We start from the raw sequence: 19221 nt of genomic DNA, 5'->3' as shown, positions 1-19221 counted from the left end.
AGTTTCTAAGCGGTTTGAAACTATACAACACATTTCCCAGCCAGGTGGCTGAGTCCCAAACATTTCTTTGTGAAATGTGACATTTTAGACTCACTGCTGAAGGATCAGGACAGACTGAATTATTTTACAGTTTTTACGTGTATTTTTAAAATAAGGTGGAATAATAATAATAATAAACTTTATTTTATATAGCGCCTTTAAAGGTGGCTTCTCAATGCGCTTTACAGGATGACAATAACAATAAAGAAGAATACACAAGATAAAACACAATTACAGTACACAGAGGAGACTTTGGAAGGTGGTACTAAGAAGAGCAGAGGGGTGAAGAATGGAACCAGTTCAGTAAAGGCTTTTCTGAAGAAGAGAGTTTGGAGTCTGGATCTGAAGGAGTTTAGAGAAGGTGACTCTCTGATATCCTTGGGGAGAGAGTTCCTGAGCTTGGGGGCAGAACAGGAGAAGGCCCTGTCACCCAAAGAGTGTAGAGGGGCTTGGGGGACAGTAAGGAGAGCAGAATTAGCAGAGCGAAGGTTGTGAGGTGGAGAGTAGGGTGATAATAGTTCAGACAGGTACTGAGGTGCCAAGCCATGCGGAGCCTTACAGGTGAGCGTGAGGATTTTAAAGTCCACACAGAATTTAACTGGATGCCAGTGCAGGGACTCCAGGATAGGAGTGATGTGGTCGCTTGCACCAGACCTCGTCAGGATTCTGGCTGCTGAGGTTTGGACAGACTGCAGTTTGTTCAGAGTAGATTTTGATACCCCAGCGAGTAGAGCATTACAGTAGTCAATTCGGGAGAAGACGGATGTAATTATTTATCATGTACATTACAATATTACAATAACACACCGTGTACGGCACCGGTCACAAGTTTGAGCACGCCCCCTTGAGTCCTGGGTTGTTCTTGGCCACCTGCTGCAAAGAAGGGTCGAATGTTAAGCCAGAATCAAATATAACTCCAAGGTTTTTCAATTTTGATTGAATAAAGGAATAAAGAGTCTATTGTACCAATTCAATTACATAAGTTCACTTTCTGGTTCAACTATATAACACAGAGATTTCCCAGCCAGGTGGCTGAGTCCCAAACATGTCTTTATGAAATGTGACATTTTAGACTCACTACTGAAGAATCAGGATGGACTGAATGATTTTACAGTTTTTACATGTATTTTTAAAATAAGGAGGTATAAAGGTTCATTCTGAACACAGGAGTCCCATATGTGTCTGAACTGCCACTGGACACTCAGAGTGTTAGTGGGACTCTACAGGGCTCTCCAGAAGTATTGGCACCCTTGGTAAAGATGAGCAAGGAAGACATTGGAAAAATGTCTGTGTTGTTTATCAGATGAAAGAACATCTGACCTTTCAGTGAGGTTAATTATTCTAAGAAACAAAATCCTGATGAAAAATAAACATGTACTATTGAGAGAACAGTTAAAAATACATATATTTTATATAAATTGTAAGAATACAGAATAACAATGTTGTAAGAATAGTGTCTGATTAACTAACATTAACAGAACATTTTTGTATACCACAGAGAATACACAGAAAAATAATCTCAATAATCTGTGATTTTCCTCTCTCACAGGGCAGGGACAATAGAAAAGATATAGAAAAGTTTTTATTGTGAATTTTAAATGGGATGAGTGGTGAACATATCTGTGATGAGAACTTTATCATGTAAATAATCTGTGATCTTTCTCTCTGACAGGGGAGGGACAGGCTGATGCCCATGAGGCACCACAGCGTCTCTCAGAGATCAGGATCGTGCTGCTGGGCCAGAGATGGTCTGGGAAGAGCTCAGCAGGAAACACCATCCTGGGCAGAGAGGAGTTTGACACTGAGGGAGAAACTAAGGAGTGTGAGAAGAGACAGGGTGAAGTAGCTGGGAGGAAGATCACTGTGGTCGACACTCAAGGCTGGGGTTCCTCTTTTATAAGGGCTGATCCAAAGTGTGTCAGAGAGGAGGTTGTGCGCAGTGTGTCTCTGTGTCCCCCAGGACCCCACACTCTCCTCCTGGTGATTAATCTGAACTCAGACACAGACTGGAGATCAGTGAAGGAACATCTGGAGCTTCTCAGTGAGAGAGTCTGGAGACACACAATAGTGCTGTTCACCTGGGGGGACAGACTGAGAGAAACAACCATTGAGCAGCACATTGAGACAGGAGGGAAGGAGCTCCAGTGGCTGGTGGAGAAGTGTGGGAACAGGTATCATGTTCTCAACAACAAGAACAGGGGCGACCGCACTCAGGTCACAGAGCTGCTGGAGAAGATAGAGGACATGGTGGCAGGAAACTATGGGCAGTACTTCACCACTAACATCAAAGAAATAAACACTGAACTAGAGAAATATATCAGACAGAGGGAGGAGCAGAGACAGAGAGACACAGAGGAGTTGAGACAGAGGTTGGAGGAGGAGTGGAGCAGGAGAGAAGAGGAGCTGAAGGAGAAGATGAGAAAGACACTGGAGGAAGAGGAGCTGGAGAAAGAGACAGAGGAGCCCAGACTGCCTGTCAAGAGGAGGAACAGTAAAGAACTTGAACCTCCTAGCAGTGAGTGTGATTGATGCTGTATTACTGAGTCACTGATCTTACTGGTCACCAGACTGAGAGATTCAACCATCTTGTGTCCTGTTAGGAATTAAAATCATACTGTGCTCCGCTCTGTACTGCGTTACTAACACAGTGGCACACAGATCTGTGTCTGTTTAAATCCTCTGTGCTGTAATTTAACTGTTTTCTCTCAGGGAAATGAGATTTAATCCATCACACAGCAGCTCAGTCTCTGTAATCTGTTCCTCAAGACTGTCGGACCAACACTCAATCAATCAAGGTTTATTGATCGATGCACGAACAGTACAGCACACAGCGGTGTTGTCAGCATTGAAATCTGCGAGCTCGTTAAAGGCTCGTTAAGAGGAATAGAAGAGTTGGAGGACAGGAATTTATAGGGGTTAACATTGGGATACAGTAGATTACACAATTGCAATTCACAGATTGTGTGGAACTAACACAAGTATAGGAGGTATTTAGGTGTCCTGACAGTAGTAGGGTACAGGGTAGGAGGTATTGAGGTGTCTTGACAGTAGTAAGGTACAGGGAAGGAGGTATTTAGTGCTCTTTGTAGGTGTCCTGAGAATGCCAGTGCCCCCTGTCAGTTCAAGGAGGTAACTGCAGGTGTCTGCTGTGGTTGGCTGTTCAGCAGTCTTACTGCCTGGGGGAAGAAGCTGTTCTGACACCTGGTGGTCTTGGTCTGATACTTCAGTACCGTTTTCCAGATGGTAGTAGAGAGAGCAAGTTGTGTTTAGGGTGACTGGGGTCCCTGAGGATGGACCTGGCCTTCTTGAGGCATCTAACACTGTAGATATCCTCTGTGTTCAGTAGCGCAGCCGGTAGTGTTCTGAGCCAGTGTCACCACCCTCTGGAGGACCCTGAGCTCGTGGGCGGAGCAGTTACCACACCAGGCAGTGGTGCAGCCGGTTAGGATGCTCTCAGTGGTGCAGCTGTAGAAGCTGGTCAGGATGTGTGAAGGCAGGCTGAACTTCTTCAGTCTGGGGAGAGAGAACAGGCGCTGTCTTGTCTACGGGGTTGGTGTGGTGGGTCCAGGTCAGGTCGCCTGTGATGTTGACACCTAGGAATTTGAAAATCTGGACCACTGCGGACCCACTGATGTGAATGGGTGCTTGGTCTGTTCCTGTGGTCCACCATCAGCTCCTTAGTTCTGCTGGTGTTCAGAGAGAGGTTGCTGTCCTGACACCATGCTGTCAGGGTTTCTACCTCCTCCTCCCTGTAGGTGGACTCATCACCGTTCGTGATCGAGCTGATGATCGTTGTATCGTCTGCAAACATGATGATGGAGTTTGTGTTGTTCCTGGAGACGCAGTCGTGGGTGAACAGGGAGCAGAGGAGAGGGCTGAATTTGCAGCACTGGGGAACGCCGATGTTCAGAGTCAGTACTTGTGACACTTAAACAGCCCCACTGGAGCCCAGCAGGGGTGAGCCTGGCCAGTACCTGGAGGGGAGACTCCTGGGAAAACACTGAGGCTGCTGCTGGGAGAGGTGTGAGTGGGGCCAGCAGGGGGCACTCTCACCCTGCGGTCTGTGTGGGTCCTGATGCCCCAGTAGAGTGACGGCGACACTGGACTGTAAACAGGCGCCGTCCTGCGGATGAGACGTCAAACCGAGGTCCTGACTCTCTGTGGTCATTAACAATCCCAGGGTGTCTCTCGAGATGAGTAGGGGTGTCACCCTGGTGTCCTGGCCAAATTACCCCCCTGGTCTTTACCCATCATGGCCTCCTAATAACCCCCCTCTCTGAACTGGCTTCATCCCTCTGCTCTCCTCCCCACTGAGAGCTGGTGTGTGGGGAGAGGACTGGAGCTTCATCCAGGTGGGGCTGCACACTGGTGGCGGTAGTGGGATCCCCATGACCTGTAAAGCGCTTTGAGTGGAGTGTCCAGAAAAGCAGTATAGAAGTGTAAGCAATTATTATTATTATTATTATTATTATTATTATTATTATTATTATTATGACTTTTAAGTTACGTTTGTCAAGAAATTACTTGAGGAAATTGTACTCCTTTTACCTGTGGAGAGGTTGGTCTCTCATGCGTAACCTCCCTGATGCTCCTCTCTCCTCCTGTTGCAGTGAGTGAAGTCGAACCCAGACTCCAGCCCCGCCCCTCTGAGCTGAGACTGGTGCTGCTGGGCAGGACTGGTGCTGGGAAGAGCGCAGCAGGAAACACCATCCTGGGCTCAGAGGAGTTTCCCTCTGAAGCCAGCAGCTCCGCGGTCACTCAGGAGAGCCGGAAGAGGACAGGACAAGTGTCCGGGAGACGGGTGACTGTGGTGGACACTCCAGACTGGCTCCACGCCGGACTGTCTGAGGGGGACAGGAGACGGGATGTGGGGCTCTGTGTTAACCTGTCTGCCCCGGGACCCCACGCCTTCCTCCTGGTGACCCCGCTGGGCCGATCCTCAGGGGAGGAGAGGAGGACACTGGAGACAGTCCTGGAGATATTCGGGGAGAGGGCCCTGGGACACACCATGGTCCTGTTCACCCACGCTGATGATCTGACCAGCAGGACGCTGGAGGAGTTTGTGCACACAGGCAGTAGGGAGCTCCAGTGGCTCCTGGAGAAGAGTGGGAACAGGTATCACGCCCTCAACAACAAGGACAGGGGCAGCACTCAGGTCACAGAGCTGCTGGAGAAGATAGAGGAGCTGGTAGCAGGAAACAAGGGCAGCTACTACAGCACTGAGACGTACCAGGAGGCAGAGTCCCAGATCAGACAGAGGCAACTGCAGATCCTGAGGGAGAGAGAGGAGAGGAAACAGAGGGAGGAGGAGAGACTGAGGGAGAAGCACCAGAAGGAGCTGCAGAACCACCTCCGCAGGATGGAGGAGGAGATCCAGACACGAGAGGAGAAGATCAGAGCGCTGGAGGAGAAGATAGCAGAGCTGGAGGAGAGGCTGAGGGAGGAGAGGGATGAGGGGAGGAGGAGAGAGCTGGAGGAGGAGCTGAGGAGAGAGAGAGGGGAGAGAGAGAGGCTGCAGAGAGAGATGGAGGAGGTGAGAGAGGAGCAGGAGAGGGAGAGGAGAGAGAGAGAGGAGACACACAGAAGGGAGATGGAGGAGCTCAGGCAGCACTATGAGGAAAAGGCCAGAGAGGAGGCAGAGAGACACGGAGAGACTCTCCAGCAGGTCAGTGTGTCGACAACACAGTTCACTCCAGCAGGACAGGAGCACAGGAGCTGCAGGAGGGAGATCGAGGAGCTGAGAGAGACAGTAGAGAGATACAGAGAGACAATAGAGAGACAAAACACAGTGATAGACAGACTCACTGTGTGGCATCAGAGACACACAGGAGATACAGGAGAGTGATTGAGGATCGCAAGCAGCACATCGAGAAGAAGGTCACAGAAGATGACTGAGACAAGAGCGCACACAGCCCGCAGACACACAAGAGCGCACACAGCCCGCAGACACAGAAGGACTTTTCTCCAGACAGCACCCCTATAATTTTGGGGTGTGCTTTCTTTCCTGTTCTCTCTGTATTGGGGCTGCCTTAAACAGCACCCCAGTTCTTTATTAAAGTCTAAATTATTAGTCTAATCAAAAAACCTTGGAGTGATATGCGATTCTGGCTTAACATTCGACCCACATGTGCAGCATATCGTCAAAACGTTTTTTTCACCTTAGAAATATCGCTAGACTACCCCTATGCTACCACTAACTGTGGCTGAAAAGCTGATCAACACATTTGTATTCTCTCAAATTGACTACTGTAATGCTCTACTCGCTGGGGTATCAAAATCTACTCTGAACAAACTGCAGTCTGTCCAAACCTCAGCAGCCAGAATCCTGACGAGGTCTGGTGCAAGTGTTCACATTACTCCTATCCTGGAGTCCTTGCACTGGCTTCTGGTCCAATTCCGCGTAGACTTTAAAATCCTCATGCTCACCTGTAAGGCTCTGCATGGCTTGGCACCTCAGTACCTGTCTGAACTATTATCGCCCTACTCTCCACCTCACAACCTTCGGGCTGCTAATTCTCCTCTCCTTACTGTCCCCCAAGCCCCTCTACACTCTTTGGGTGACAGGGCCTTCTCCTGTTCTGCCCCCAAGCTCTGGAACTCTTTGCCCAAGGATATCAGAGAGTCACCTTCTCTAAACTCCTTGTTGTTTTATCTTGTGTATAATAGTTTTATTGTTGTTGTCATTCTGTAAAGCCCTTTGGGAAGCCACCTTAAAAGGTGCTCTATAAAATAAAGTTTATTATTATTTTTATTACTTGTGATTTTGTGTGTTTGACTGATGGGCAAAGATCCCAGACAGAGACTGGATCCCTGGATCTCTTGAGATCCACCAGCAGGATCAGGACCAGAGGGTCACTGTATCTGAACCTCTTTCCAAGGCTAAAGAATTAACTGGGATACTGTTGTAGGGTTACACGTTATAGGACTCCCGTCTCCTGTGGAGACACCTGTGGGGTCGTGTCAGGGCAGAAGTCCCACATTGTAAACCAGTGTAAACTGGGACTGGGACCAACCCGGATCAAGACCAGACCTGAGAGCTTCAGGACTCTCTCCCACTGGTGTCCTTTTCTCTCTCTCTGTCCTGTGTCCTAACAAACCCCACTAATCCCCCGTGTGGGAAAGAGGACCCGCTCGTCCCTCCTGTCCTGTCCCGGTGTCGCCGTCACTGGGACTGGAGCAGCCGGAGAGGAGACGCACTTCCAGAACTTTCCTTCCCGCTCGGCTCTTCCCCTCCTGAGGAAAGAGCATCTTCCCACACAAACAGCCCGTTTCTCTCGGAGACGCCCGCAGCACAGGGGGCCTTTTCCCAGGACACCAGGACTCCCCTCGTCTGCGGAAACACCCGGGAAGAGCCTCCCAGCCCACAGGAGGGGAGTCCCAGTCCTTCCCGGGATTTCCAGGACAGGAGCGGCTCCTCAGCTGGGAATAAAACCGCCCCGAGAGGAGCTCGAGCGCTCGGGCTCGGAGCGTCGCTTAGCAACCGGCGCCGCAGCGGCATCCGGAGGACGAGCCGGAAGCGGGTTTTGGCGCCAGTTCTGCTCCTTGATGATCGGCTCAGGAGAATAAAGTCGATATAAAAACATAAAAGTCCATTTCTCTCCCTCCTCTGTGGAAGCCGTGTCCGCCAGGGAGTGGAAAGAAAAAAAACGCGCCGCGGTTTCTCGCCGTTTCGGCTTTAGATCTCGAAATTATGACTTTTCTGACTCGAAATTGCGAGATATAAAGTCCCAATGACCAGAAATAAAGTCGTGATTCTGAGATTGTAAGTCGCCATTGCGGGATATAAAGTCCCAATGACCAGAAATAAAGTCGCGATTCTGAGATTGTAAGTCGCCGTTGCGAGATATAAAGTCCCAGTTGCCGGACGAGCCGGTTCTGCTCTTTGATTATCGGCTCAGGAGAATAAAGTACACATATACACATATACATACTGTAACGCCCGGTTGTGAGGAGGAAGCGCCCCTAGGCGCTCATACAGTAGTACCGCTGGGCATGCTGGGAGTTGTAGCCAGGGAGAGTCTGAGGGTCAGCACGATGACCAGCGGCTGACCCTACCTGTGTAAATAATGTCATAGTAGTGTCTTATAAGTGTACTGTATAGCTTGTTGTTAAGTCGTTAAGTAATTACCACCCTAAAGATGTGTGCGTGTTCCGTCATGTGTGTGTATACTCTGTGGTTGATAAAGAATAAAGCCTGGTTCGTTAATCGCGTCTCCACTGGTCCTTTGTCCTGAGAAGAACCTGTAAATGCTACAATATATTCTGTTACACACACATATACAATGTCAGAATTATATCCAAAAATAATTTATAACATTTATATATATACACAAAGAATACCAAAATACAAACATGATCAAAATAAAACATTAATTTAAAATGAGTTTTTCTTCACATGGGACACTAAGGGCAGGTTTTCAGTGAGTCGGATCTCTTACGAGGAAGAGATCAGTGTTTCAGTGGAAAGTCCTCACTCTGTGTCCAGGAAGTATCTTCCTCTCCCGCTGGGAAAGACTGTGTGGATCAGTGACTGACCTGCGGCAGTGTCTCTGTGTCTCTCTGTCACTCTGATAACACTGCCTGAGCTCCTCCTCTCCCTCTCCTGCTCCTGTCTCAGTGTCTTCAGCTCTCTCTCAGCTCCTCGATCTCCTGTCTGTTTCTCTCTCCTGTCTGTGGGCTGTGTGTGTCTGCTCATTGTGTCTGTGGGCTGTGTGTGTCTGAGGGTTGTGTGTCCTCTTGTGTGTCTGCGGGCTGCGTGCGCTCTTGTGTGTCTGCGGGCTGTGTGTGCTCTTGTGTGTCTGCGGGCTGTGTGTGCTCTTGTGTGTCTGCGGGCTGTGTGTTATTGTGTGTCTGCGGGCTGTGTGTGCTCTTGTGTGTGAGTCTGTGCTGCTCTGGTTTCTCCTCCCAGTAAAGCTCCTATCTGAGCTCCTACTGCAGCTCCTATCACTGTTCCTGCTGCTGCTCCTGTTGGGCCCCTCAGGGCTCCTGCTAGGGCCCCTATTGCTGCCCCCAGCGGCACCAGTCTCAGCTCAGAGGGGCGGGGCTGGAGACCGGGTTCGACTGCAGGGTCTCCTTCACTCACTGCAACATAAGGAGAGACAGGAAGGGAGGTCACAAGTGACACATTTACTACTCACTACCAAACACGCTAGAGATCAACGATGATGAATCTCATTTCTTTATCCAGCTGATTTCTGACGGATATAAAATTTCAACAGTACAGCAGAGCTGTCTGTACAAGACACCCACCACTCTGGGTAAAACAGACCTTCATGTGCTCAGTCCTTAAAATGTACAACTGTACAACTCAGGAACAACACCAAACTTGTTAGGATATAAACTTCCTCATTCTTTGTAGAAGTTGTGTTTCTCCTCCGTATAGACAGGGGCTTCTGTAACAGCTCACAGTGGGACTCTGCAGTCCATTGTTGGGACTGAAACACAGTAAAGTTTGACACCAACACCTGCTGCAGCAAAACCTCTAACGAAAGAACATCATGTCTGTAAAATCACAGAACTTCAACACTGTTCTCCTGGTACAGCATCCTCACACCTGCTGTCCTCCAACATGACTGGACCAGCTGTCCTCCCGGTGTAACAGGACCGGACCTGAACCACTGGACCGGCTGTCCTCCTGGTCTAACAGGACCAGACCTGAACCTCTGGACCAGCTGTCCTCCTGGTGTAACAGGACTGGACCTGAACCTCTGGACCAGCTGTCCTCCTGGTCTAACAGGACTGGACCTGAACCACTGGACCAGCTGTCCTCCTGGTGTAACAGGACCGGACCTGAACCACTGGACCAGCTGTCCTCCTGGTCTAACAGGACCGGACCTGAACCACTGGACCAGCTGTCCTCCTGGTGTAACAGGACCGGACCTGAACCACTGGACCAGCTGTCCTCGCGGTCTAACAGGACCGGACCTGAACCACTGGACCGGCTGTCCTCCTGGTCTAACAAGACCGGACCTGAACCTCTGGACCACAGCTATAAGTAGAATTAGTCATTTTTTATTTGTACAAAATTAAATTAAATGTGATATTTATTTTGATGTGTATTATTGAAATGTGATTTTCAGATCAAAGGGTTAAATTTGAGCAAAAGCACAGAACTGCAGCATCTGTCTGTGGAAATGATTTTCTAGACACGATTAGTCATGTAACAACAGTGTCGTCTGTTGTGTTCAACCCCCAGTGTCAGGTGAGCAGAGTTAATCGGGAAAATGGCTGACAGGCGACTCTAGTTGCTCAGGTGTTTCTGTTGTACTAACTGTGAAAACGAGAGCTGTCAGACTGCAGCCTTGGTTCCAGTCTTGAGTGTCTGGGTCTGGCTGTCGAGTCAGATGAAGACCAGAGAGCTGCCTGTGACAGAAGAGCAAGCAGCTGTGAAGATCAGAGCCCATCAAAGTCCAGGTGGTTCAAGACAGATGAGAAAACTCCTGAGAGCAGTGAGGAAACTGAGATAGCCATCAGACTGCAGACACCCTCCACAGGTCTGAGGTGAAAACACCTCCATCCAACACGCCAGAGACCTAGAGAGGAGACCTACAGGGGCAACAGTGCAAGATGCACAACTCTGTGAACGTGGCTCACAGGATCATATCAGGGGTCTGGGGGCGTCAAGGAGTCGCAGACTGAAAGTCGTGTAAGAGACGTGTGACCAAGTAACTCTGATTCACTTCACTGCTGCTGACCTGAAACTGGGGGGACTGAACACAGAAAGTCTTGTCTGACAAAGTTTAACTGTGGAAATGCCGGCCGTCTGTGCTAGAGACTCATATTTAATATGCAATCATATTCTGTTCTTTTGTGTCAAAAACAAATTCCAGCAGTACTCGGCAAAAAGCACATATCGCCCCTCATGGTCCCAATACTAAACTGATTCACTCCTGAGTCAGGAGAAAGATCTGGAGCCTTGTGAGCAGATCTGTCTCTCTGGAAGTTGCCCCGCAGAATTTACCCCACCCTAACTGGGCATCCACCACTGCTGGGGTACTTACTCTGACCCGGCTCCAGGCTCTGAGGCTGGGAGGACTCCTGCAGCTCCTTCACTCTCCTCTGCAGCTCCCCTTCCCACCTCTCCTGGATCTCCGCCTCCTTTCTCTGCAGCCTCCTGTCGTACTCCTCTCTCAGCCCTTCCTCCCACTGCCTCCTCAGCTCCTCCGTCCTGCTCCTCTCCTCCTGCGCCTCTCGCTGCTGCTCCCTGTATCTCTCCTCCAGCTCCTGCTCTTTCTGATGGTGCTCCCTCTCCAACTGCTGCCTCAGCTCCTCCGCCCTCCTCCTCTGCTTGTCCTCCAGTTCCTGCCTCAGCTCTGCCTCCCTCTGCTGATGCCTCAGTTTCAGCTCCTCCGTCTGCCTCTGCAGCTCCTGCCTGCCCTGCTCTCTCATCCTCTCCTCGTGGAGTCTGAGCTCTGCCAGTCTGCTCTGCTCCTCCAGTGAGTATCTCTGCTCCAGCTCCTCCACTCTCCTGAGCTCCTCAGCCCTCCTCAGCTCCAGCTCCTGCTCCCTCTGCCTGTGATCCTCCTCCAGCTGCCTCCTCAGCTCCTCCTCTCTCTTCCTCTGCTCCTCCTCCTGCTCCTCCCTCTTCTCCTCCATCTCCCTCTGCTGCTGCTGCTCCAGCTCCTGAACTCTCCCCTGCAGTCTCTCTTCATACAGCTGCTTGATCTCGTCCACCTTCCTCCACAGCTCTGCTTCACACCTCTGCTGGGCCTCCCCGCGGTCTTGGCCTCTGTGCTGCTGCCTCAGCTCCTCTATCTTCCTCTCCTGCTCTTCTTCAAGCTGCCTCTTCACGGCCTCCATCCTCTCCCTCAGTCTCTCTGCACACTGGGTCCTGGTCTCCTCCACCTTCCTCAGCTGCTCCTCAGTGAGTTTCAGGATGGTCTCCTGCACCCTCCTGTGCTGCTCCTGGTATCTGAGCTCCATCTGCTCAGCTCTGCTGCGCTGCTCCTCCTCGTACCTGCGCAGGAGCTCCTGGTGCTGCGTCCTGTAGCGGAGCTTGATCTCCTCCGTCTTCTCACACTGCTCCTTCTCCAGCCTCTGCCTCTGCTCCTGGTACTGCAGCTGCAGCTCCTGCTCCTTCCTGCGCAGTGTCTCCTCCTGCTCTCTCCTGAGAGCCTCCAGCTGCTCCGCTCTCCTCCTCTGCTCTTCCTCACTCCTGCGTCTCAGCTCCTCCGTCTTCTGACGCAGTTCTGCCTCGTACTCCTCTCTCAGCTCCTGCACTTTCTTCAGAAACTCCTCCCTCTCCTTCCTGCCCTCCTCCTCCACCTCTCTGTATCTGTTCTCTCTTTCTCTCAGCCTCTCCTCTGCATCCTGGTCCACTAAGAAGCCCAGACTGTTTCCTGCCACCATGTCCTCGATCTTCTCCAGCAGCTGTCTGACCTGAGTGCGGTCGCCCGTGTCCATATTGTTGAGAACATGATACCTGTTCCCACAGCTCTCTAAGAGCTGCTGCAGGTCTCTCCCCTGTGTGTCAACGTACTGCTGCACTGTCTCCTGTCCCAGACTGTCCCCGTGGGTGAAGAGGACGACACATGAGAGGAGACCAACCTCTCCACAGGTAAAAGGAGTACAATTTGCTCAAGTCATTTCCTGACAAACTTAAAAGTCATTATAATAATAATAATAATAATAATAATAATAATAATTGCTTACACTTCTATAGCTCTTTTCTGGACACTCCACTCAGAGCTCTTTACAGGTCATGGGGATCCCACCCCCGCCACCAGTGTGCAGCCCCACCTGGATGATGCTCCAGTCCTCTCCCCACACACCAGCTCTCAGTTCAGAAAGCCAGTTCAGAGAGGGGGGGTTATTAGGAGGCCATGATGGGTAAAGACCAGGGGGTTAATTTGGCCAGGACACCAGGGTGACACCCCTTATCTTCTCAAGAGACACCCTGGGATTGTTAATGACCACAGAGAGTCAGGACCTCGGTTTGACGTCTCATCCGAAGGACGGCGCCTGTTTACAGTCCAGTGTCCCCGTCACTATACTGGGGCATCAGGACCCACACAGAGCGCAGGGTGAGAGCGCCCCCTGCTGGCCCCACTCACACCTCTCCCAGGAGCAGCCTCAGTGTTTTCCCAGGAGTCTCCCCTCCGGGTACTGGCCAGGCTCACACCTGCTGGGCTCCAGTGGGGGGGAGCTGGGAGTTGCAGGGTGATAGGGCTGCTGGCCATTATGAAAGAAACTTATAGAATGAACATCCGGGAATTATTCTTGGCATCATGCCCAGAGTCGGCACAAGTACATCCTCCACCCTGACTCTGAACATCAGTGTTCCCCAGCGCTGCAAACTCAGCCCTCTCCTCTGTTCCCTGTTCACCCACTACTGCGTCTCCAGGAACAAGACAAACTCCATCATCACGTTTGCGGACGATACAACGATCATCAGCTTGATCACGAACGCTGATGAGTCCGCCAACAGGAAGGAGGAGGTAGAAACGCTGACATCATGGTGTCAGGACAGCAGCCTCTCTCTGAACACCAGCAGAACTAAGGAGCTGATGGTGGACCACAGGAACAGACCAGGCACCCATTCACATCAGTGGGTCCGCAGTGGTCCAGATTCTCAAATTCCTAGGTGTCAACATCACAGGCGACCTGACCTGGACCCACCACACCAACCCCGTAGACAAGACAGCGCCTGTTCTCTCTCCCCAGACTGAAGAAGTTCAGCCTGCCTTCACACATCCTGACCAGCTTCTACAGCTGCACCACTGAGAGCATCCTAACCGGCTGCACAACTGCCTGGTGTGGTAACTGCTCCGCCCACGAGCTCAGGGTCCTCCAGAGGGTGGTGACACTGGCTCAGAACACTACCGGCTGCACTATTGAACACAGGGGATATCTACTGTGTTAGATGCCTCAAGAAGGCCAGGTCCATCCTCAGGGACCCCAGTCACCCTAAACACAACTTGCTCTCTCTACTACCATCTGGAAAACGGTACTGAAGTATCAGACCAAGACCACCAGGTGTCTGAACAGCTTCTTCCCCCAGGCAGTAAGACTGCTGAACAGCCAACCACAGCAGACACCTGCAGTTACCTCCTTGAACTGACAGGGGGCACTGGCACTCAGGACACCTACGAAGAGCACTAAATACCTCCTACCCTGTACCCTACTACTGTCAGGACACCTAAATACCTCAATACCTCCTACCCTGTACCCTACTACTGTCAGCACACCTAAATACCTCCTATCCTGTACCCTACAGTACAGAGTGGAGCACAGTATGATTTTAATTCCTAACAGGACACAAGATGGTTGAATCTCTCAGTCTGATGACCAGTAAGATCAGTGACTCAGTAATACAGCATCAATCACACTCACTGTCGGGAGGTTCAAGTTCTTTACTGTTCCTCCTCTTGACAGGCAGTCTGGGCTCCTCTGTCTCTATCTCCAGCTCCTCTTCCTCCAGTGTCTTTCTCATCTTCTCCTTCAGCTCCTCTTCTCTCCTGCTCCACTCCTCCTCCAACCTCTGTCTGAGCTCATCTTCTCTTTCTCTCTTCTTTCATAATTCTGTCTCAGCTCCTCTGTCTCTCTCTGTCTGATATATTTCTCCAGTTCAGTGTTTATTTCTTTGATGTCAGTGGTGAAGTACTGCCCATAGTTTCCTGCCACCATGTCCTCTATCTTCTCAAGCAGCTCTGTGACCTGAGTGCGGTCGCCCCTGTTCTTGTTGTTGAGAACATGATACCTGTTCCCACACTTCTCCACCAGACACTGGAGCTCCTTCCCTCTTCTCTCAACGTGCTGCTCAATGGTTGTGTCTCCCAGTGTGTCCCCCCAGGTGAACAGCACTATTGTGTGTCTCCACACTCTCTCACTGAGAAGCTCCAGATGTTCCTCCACTGATCTCCAGTCTGTGTTTGAGTCGAGATCAATCACCAGGAGGAGAGCGTGGGGTCCTGGGGGACACAGAGACACAATCTTCACAACCTCCTGTCTGATCTGCTGTGGATCATTCCTCATCAGCCACACATCCCAGTCTGGAGTGTCGACCACAGTGATCTGCCTCCCAGCTACTTCACCCTGTCTCTTCTCACACTCCTCAGTTCCTCTCTTAGTGTCAAACTCCTCTCTGCCCAGGACGGTGTTTCCTGCTGAGCTCTTCCCAGACCTTCTCTCCCCCAGCAACACGATCCTGATCTCTGAGTGACGCTGTGGTGCCTCATGGGAATCAGCCTGTCCCTCCCCTGTCAGAGAGAAAGATCACAGATTATTTACATGATAAAGTTCTCATCATACATATTTTCACTCTTCATCCCATTTCAAATTTATGATAAAAACGTCTCTATATCTTTCCTATTGTCCCTGCCCTGTGAGAGAGGAAAATCACAGATTATTGAGATTATATTTCTGTGTATTCTCTGTGGTATACAAAAATGTTTTGTTAATGTTAATGTTAATCAGACACTATTCTTACAACATTCTTATTCTGTATTCTTACAATTTATATTAAATATTTTTTATTTTAACTGTTCTCTCAATAGTACATGTTTATTTTACATCAGGATTTTGTTTCTTAGAATAGTTTAACCTCACTGAAAGGTTAGATTTCTCTGATCTGATAAACAACACAGACATTTTTTCCAATGTCTTCCTTGCTCATCTTTACCAAGGGTGCCAATACTTCTGGAGAGCCCTGTAGAGTCCCACTAACACTCTGAGTGTCCAGTGGCAGTTCAGACACATATGGGACTCCTGTGTTCAGTATGAACCTTTATACCACCTTATACCACCTTATTTTAAAATTAATGTAAAAAACTGTAAAATCATTCAGTCCATCCTGATTCTTCAGTAGTGAGTCTAAAATGTCACATTTCATAAAGACATGTTTGGGACTCACCCACCTGGCTGGGAAATCTCTGTGTTGTATAGTTTCAAACCGCTTAGAAACTATCTACTGTGATCCACACTGAAGAGAATTAGCATGATGTTAGTTTAAAATCAGTGAAACTGACAAGCTGGAGGAACTGAGTCTCTTCAGTCTGAAGGGAGTGTCCCACACTGACAGGGTGAAGATAGAGAGCCATATATATATACAAAATATTCAACATCCTCAGTGACAGTCAGTCATCATTAAAGACCAGTTAGATATTGACACCTCAGAGTTCCTCAGAATTAACACTGAAACTCAAAGCAACACTAAGACTTAAAATCAGGAGTGGGAGGCTCTACTGTACACAGAGGGGGGTGGGAGAGGGGAACAGGCTGATACCCTGGCTTCTCTCCAGACATAGCTGGGTGAGCTCCTCCAGTCAGGACAGGAGGCTCTACTGTACACAGAGAGGGGCGGGAGGGGGGAACAAGCTGATACCCTGGCTTCTCTCCAGACATAGCTGGGTGAGCTCCTCCAGTCAGGACATGGGGCTCTACTGTACACAGAGAGGGGTGGGAGGGGGGAACAAGCTGCCCAGCCAGGACAGGAGAAACAGCTGCATGAGAACCTGGAATCACTACTAATTATGGGCCAAATAAATTCCTCTGTTGTTCATCTGTACTGATTCCTCTCTGGTATTATCAGCTGTACAATAAACACAACCTCTGAGCAACAAACAGGAAACGATCATATCTGAGCGTGTCTGAGCATCATGAATACTAACAGTGTGAATCCAATACCATCAGCACACAGTCAGGTTTTACATCAATCATTTCACCTTAAATAAACACCTCATTAAAATATTTAGTACATTCCAAACAGCTTGAGTTTACACTACCGATCTCTGATCGCTGACAAGAGAAAGTGAAAGTAAAATCAGTTCCTGTTTCTCTCTCCTAGTTCAGATCCCGTGTGTCTGACAGACAGAACACACTCTCAGCAGACAGAAAGACACTTCTCCAGCTGCTGCTGTGCTCTGTGACAGAGAAGAGACCCTCAGTGACTCCCTTACCGACACTCTGACAGGCAGAACAAGAGAAAACTCACCAGGGCTGACCGCTGAGCTCTCAGACGCCATCTCTCTCTCTCTCCTCCTGCTGATCTGAGGGAGAAGGACTTCCTGTTCTCTTCAGGTAAAGGTGAGCTCACCTGAGCAATGAAGACTCTGCTCTGGCGCCACCTGGTGGATCAGTACAAATGAAACTTAATAAACTGCCAGGAAAATTCATAACGCATCTCTTCACTCTGGAAACATTCAACATGAAAATACTTTTCACGTGTAAACTCTCATGAGAGTCGTGTTGTTCCAGTAACAGGCAGGCTCTGTCAATCCATCAGCTGCTGCAGGTGAAAGGCTCAGGAAATCCAGAAATTTGAAAAGTAACTGAGACCAATCGCACGAGTGTCTTTAATACAACGATTAACTGCGAATGGACTGAAAAAGACTCAGTTTTAAACTCACTTCCCCTGTGAACCTGCAGCACTGAGGCAGTGTTTTCTGAAATGTGCCCATATTTAGAAGAGCTAATACTTCACATGTGCATTAAACACATACTCTTTGGGGAACAAACGTGCAAAAACAATTTAAAAGAAACGAGTAGTATTTAGGATTTAGAGAAACAGGTAAAAACATCACCAAGGATCTCAGAGAGTCTCCTTCCCTGAGGTCTTTCACATCCAGACTCTAAACCTTCCTCAGTAAAAGAGCTTTAATTTCACGGGTCCTGTGTCAATCTGCTGTTTCCTCTCGGTGCGGATTCTTCCTCTGCAGAGCACGATAAGAAGTCACTTTTAAAGGCGCTATACGAGATGAATATTAATGTCCATCTTCCATCTCACTTCAGGGTTGTTAATTTACCTGCGCAGAAATGAGGAAGTATATATATATAAACAAACTCCGTGTGTAAAAAGAGTCAATCGTGCTGTTTTTCGAGAGTTTCTCTACAAAGCTGTATTCCAGACCACACGGATCAGGAGAGAGAAATTGTTCGGGGATGTATAAACGGTTTAAAAGAAACGGAGATGTTTTAAACAGGCTCCGGTGTACGATGACCTTTCAGGAGCTGATCCTATACCCTGAAAGCGTGACTTGCGAGCAATTTCCCGATTTCAGGACCGAAAATCCAACATTTCTCGCTAAACCGACACACCGTGAGAAGAGAGAAGAGTTCAGAAGTTTCTCCTCACCTTCGGTGCGGCCGGGCCGGCGCTCTGACCCGCTCCAGCAGGACTGCAGGCTCCGGTCCGCAGGTCCGAGCGCAGTTTACAGGAAAGGAGCGTAACCGGAGGAACCGGGACTCGGGAATGCGGAGGAACTGGAGGCGCCACTGGGAGCGAGAGCCGTAATACTGCGAGAATAGGCGCCTCCGCAGCCTGAGAGATTCGCACGTCCAGGACCCGCCTCGCCCGGCTCTCGCAGGGAAACCCTGTACGTCCACGGAGAGGACGCTCTGAAGAGTTTCCTCTGTGGGGCTGCCGTGTACTGGTGGTGATCGAGGCTCCAATAAATGCGGGGACTAATAAAGTAGCGATAATACGGTAGGAGAGCTGACAGGTGTGTCTGTACGGGACTCCTATAGTAGAGATGAGACGGTAGGAGAGCTGACAGGTGTGTCTGTACGGGACTCCTATAGTAGAGATGAGACGGTAGGAGAGCTGACAGGTGTGTCTGTACGGGACTCCTATAGTAGAGATGAGACGGTAGGAGAGCTGACAGGTGTGTCTGTACGGGACTCCTATAGTAGAGATGAGACGGTAGGAGAGCTGACAGGTGTGTCTGTACGGGACTCCTATAGTAGAGATGAGACGGTAGGAGAGCTGACAGGTGTGTCTGTACGGGACTCCTATAGTAGAGATGAGACGGTAGGAGAGCTGACAGGTGTGTCTGTACGGGACTCCTATAGTAGAGATGAGACGGTAGGAGAGCTGACAGGTGTGTCTGTACGGGACTCCTATAGTAGAGATGAGACGGTAGGAGAGCTGACAGGTGTGTCTGTATGGGACTCCTATAGTAGAGATAAGACGGTAGGAGAGCTGACAGGTGTGTCTGTACGGGACTCCTATAGTAGAGATGAGACGGTAGGAGAGCTGACAGGTGTGTCTGTACGGGACTCCTATAGTAGAGATGAGACGGTAGGAGAGCTGACAGGTGTGTCTATACGGGACTCCTATAGTAGAGATAAGACGGTAGGAGAGCTGACAGGTGTGTCTGTACGGGACTCCTATAGTAGAGATGAGACGGTAGGAGAGCTGACAGGTGTGTGTATATGGGACTCCTATAGTAGAGATGAGACGGTAGG

At 49.6% G+C, this 19221-nt stretch overlaps 5 protein-coding genes across 11 annotated transcripts in view; 2 read left to right on the top strand and 3 right to left on the bottom strand.

The window, feature by feature from the left end:
- The window catches only part of LOC148671873 (uncharacterized), a 641462-nt gene that overhangs the window by 126335 nt on the left and 495906 nt on the right, over positions 1–19221 (top strand). The gene's annotated exons all lie outside the window — the stretch shown is intronic.
- LOC148671881 (GTPase IMAP family member 8-like) overlaps positions 1–19221 on the bottom strand; it is a 423522-nt gene that overhangs the window by 106509 nt on the left and 297792 nt on the right.
- Positions 1–19221, bottom strand: part of LOC148671901 (uncharacterized) — a 122966-nt gene that overhangs the window by 66518 nt on the left and 37227 nt on the right. The window contains exons 1-3 of one of the 3 annotated variants that reach the window (XM_088632749.1): positions 18110–18260; positions 17559–17780; positions 16970–17102 (exon numbers count right to left, since the gene is read on the bottom strand). The exons of 1 other annotated variant lie outside the window; for it this stretch is intronic. In XM_088632749.1, coding sequence (XP_088488875.1) covers positions 16970–17000 — 31 coding nt within the window. In that variant the 5' untranslated portion in view covers positions 17001–17102; positions 17559–17780; positions 18110–18260. Of the gene's footprint in view, positions 1–16969; positions 17103–17558; positions 18261–19221 lie in introns of those variants that run through there. One more of the 3 variants, XM_088632750.1, reaches the window with a different exon arrangement.
- LOC148671908 (GTPase IMAP family member 6-like) lies at positions 3420–6790 on the top strand. The gene has a single exon (XM_088632790.1). It carries the CDS (start codon positions 4625–4627, stop codon positions 5882–5884), a length of 1260 nt encoding a protein of 419 aa, XP_088488916.1. The 5' UTR covers positions 3420–4624; the 3' UTR covers positions 5885–6790.
- On the bottom strand, positions 8331–13800 carry LOC148671907 (uncharacterized). Its single transcript, XM_088632776.1, has 2 exons — positions 11040–13800; positions 8331–9120 (listed from the first exon to the last, which is right to left on the bottom strand). Exons 1-2 carry the CDS (start codon positions 12439–12441, stop codon positions 8879–8881), a joined length of 1644 nt encoding a protein of 547 aa, XP_088488902.1. The 5' UTR covers positions 12442–13800; the 3' UTR covers positions 8331–8878.

The sequence above is a fragment of the Lepisosteus platostomus genome, chromosome 5 (genome assembly GCF_059453375.1).
Source record: "Lepisosteus platostomus isolate fLepPlt1 chromosome 5, fLepPlt1.hap1, whole genome shotgun sequence".
NCBI lineage: Eukaryota > Metazoa > Chordata > Actinopteri > Semionotiformes > Lepisosteidae > Lepisosteus > Lepisosteus platostomus.
The sequence above is the reverse complement of the archived record's forward strand: the minus strand, read 5'-3'. Positions and strand labels throughout refer to the sequence as shown.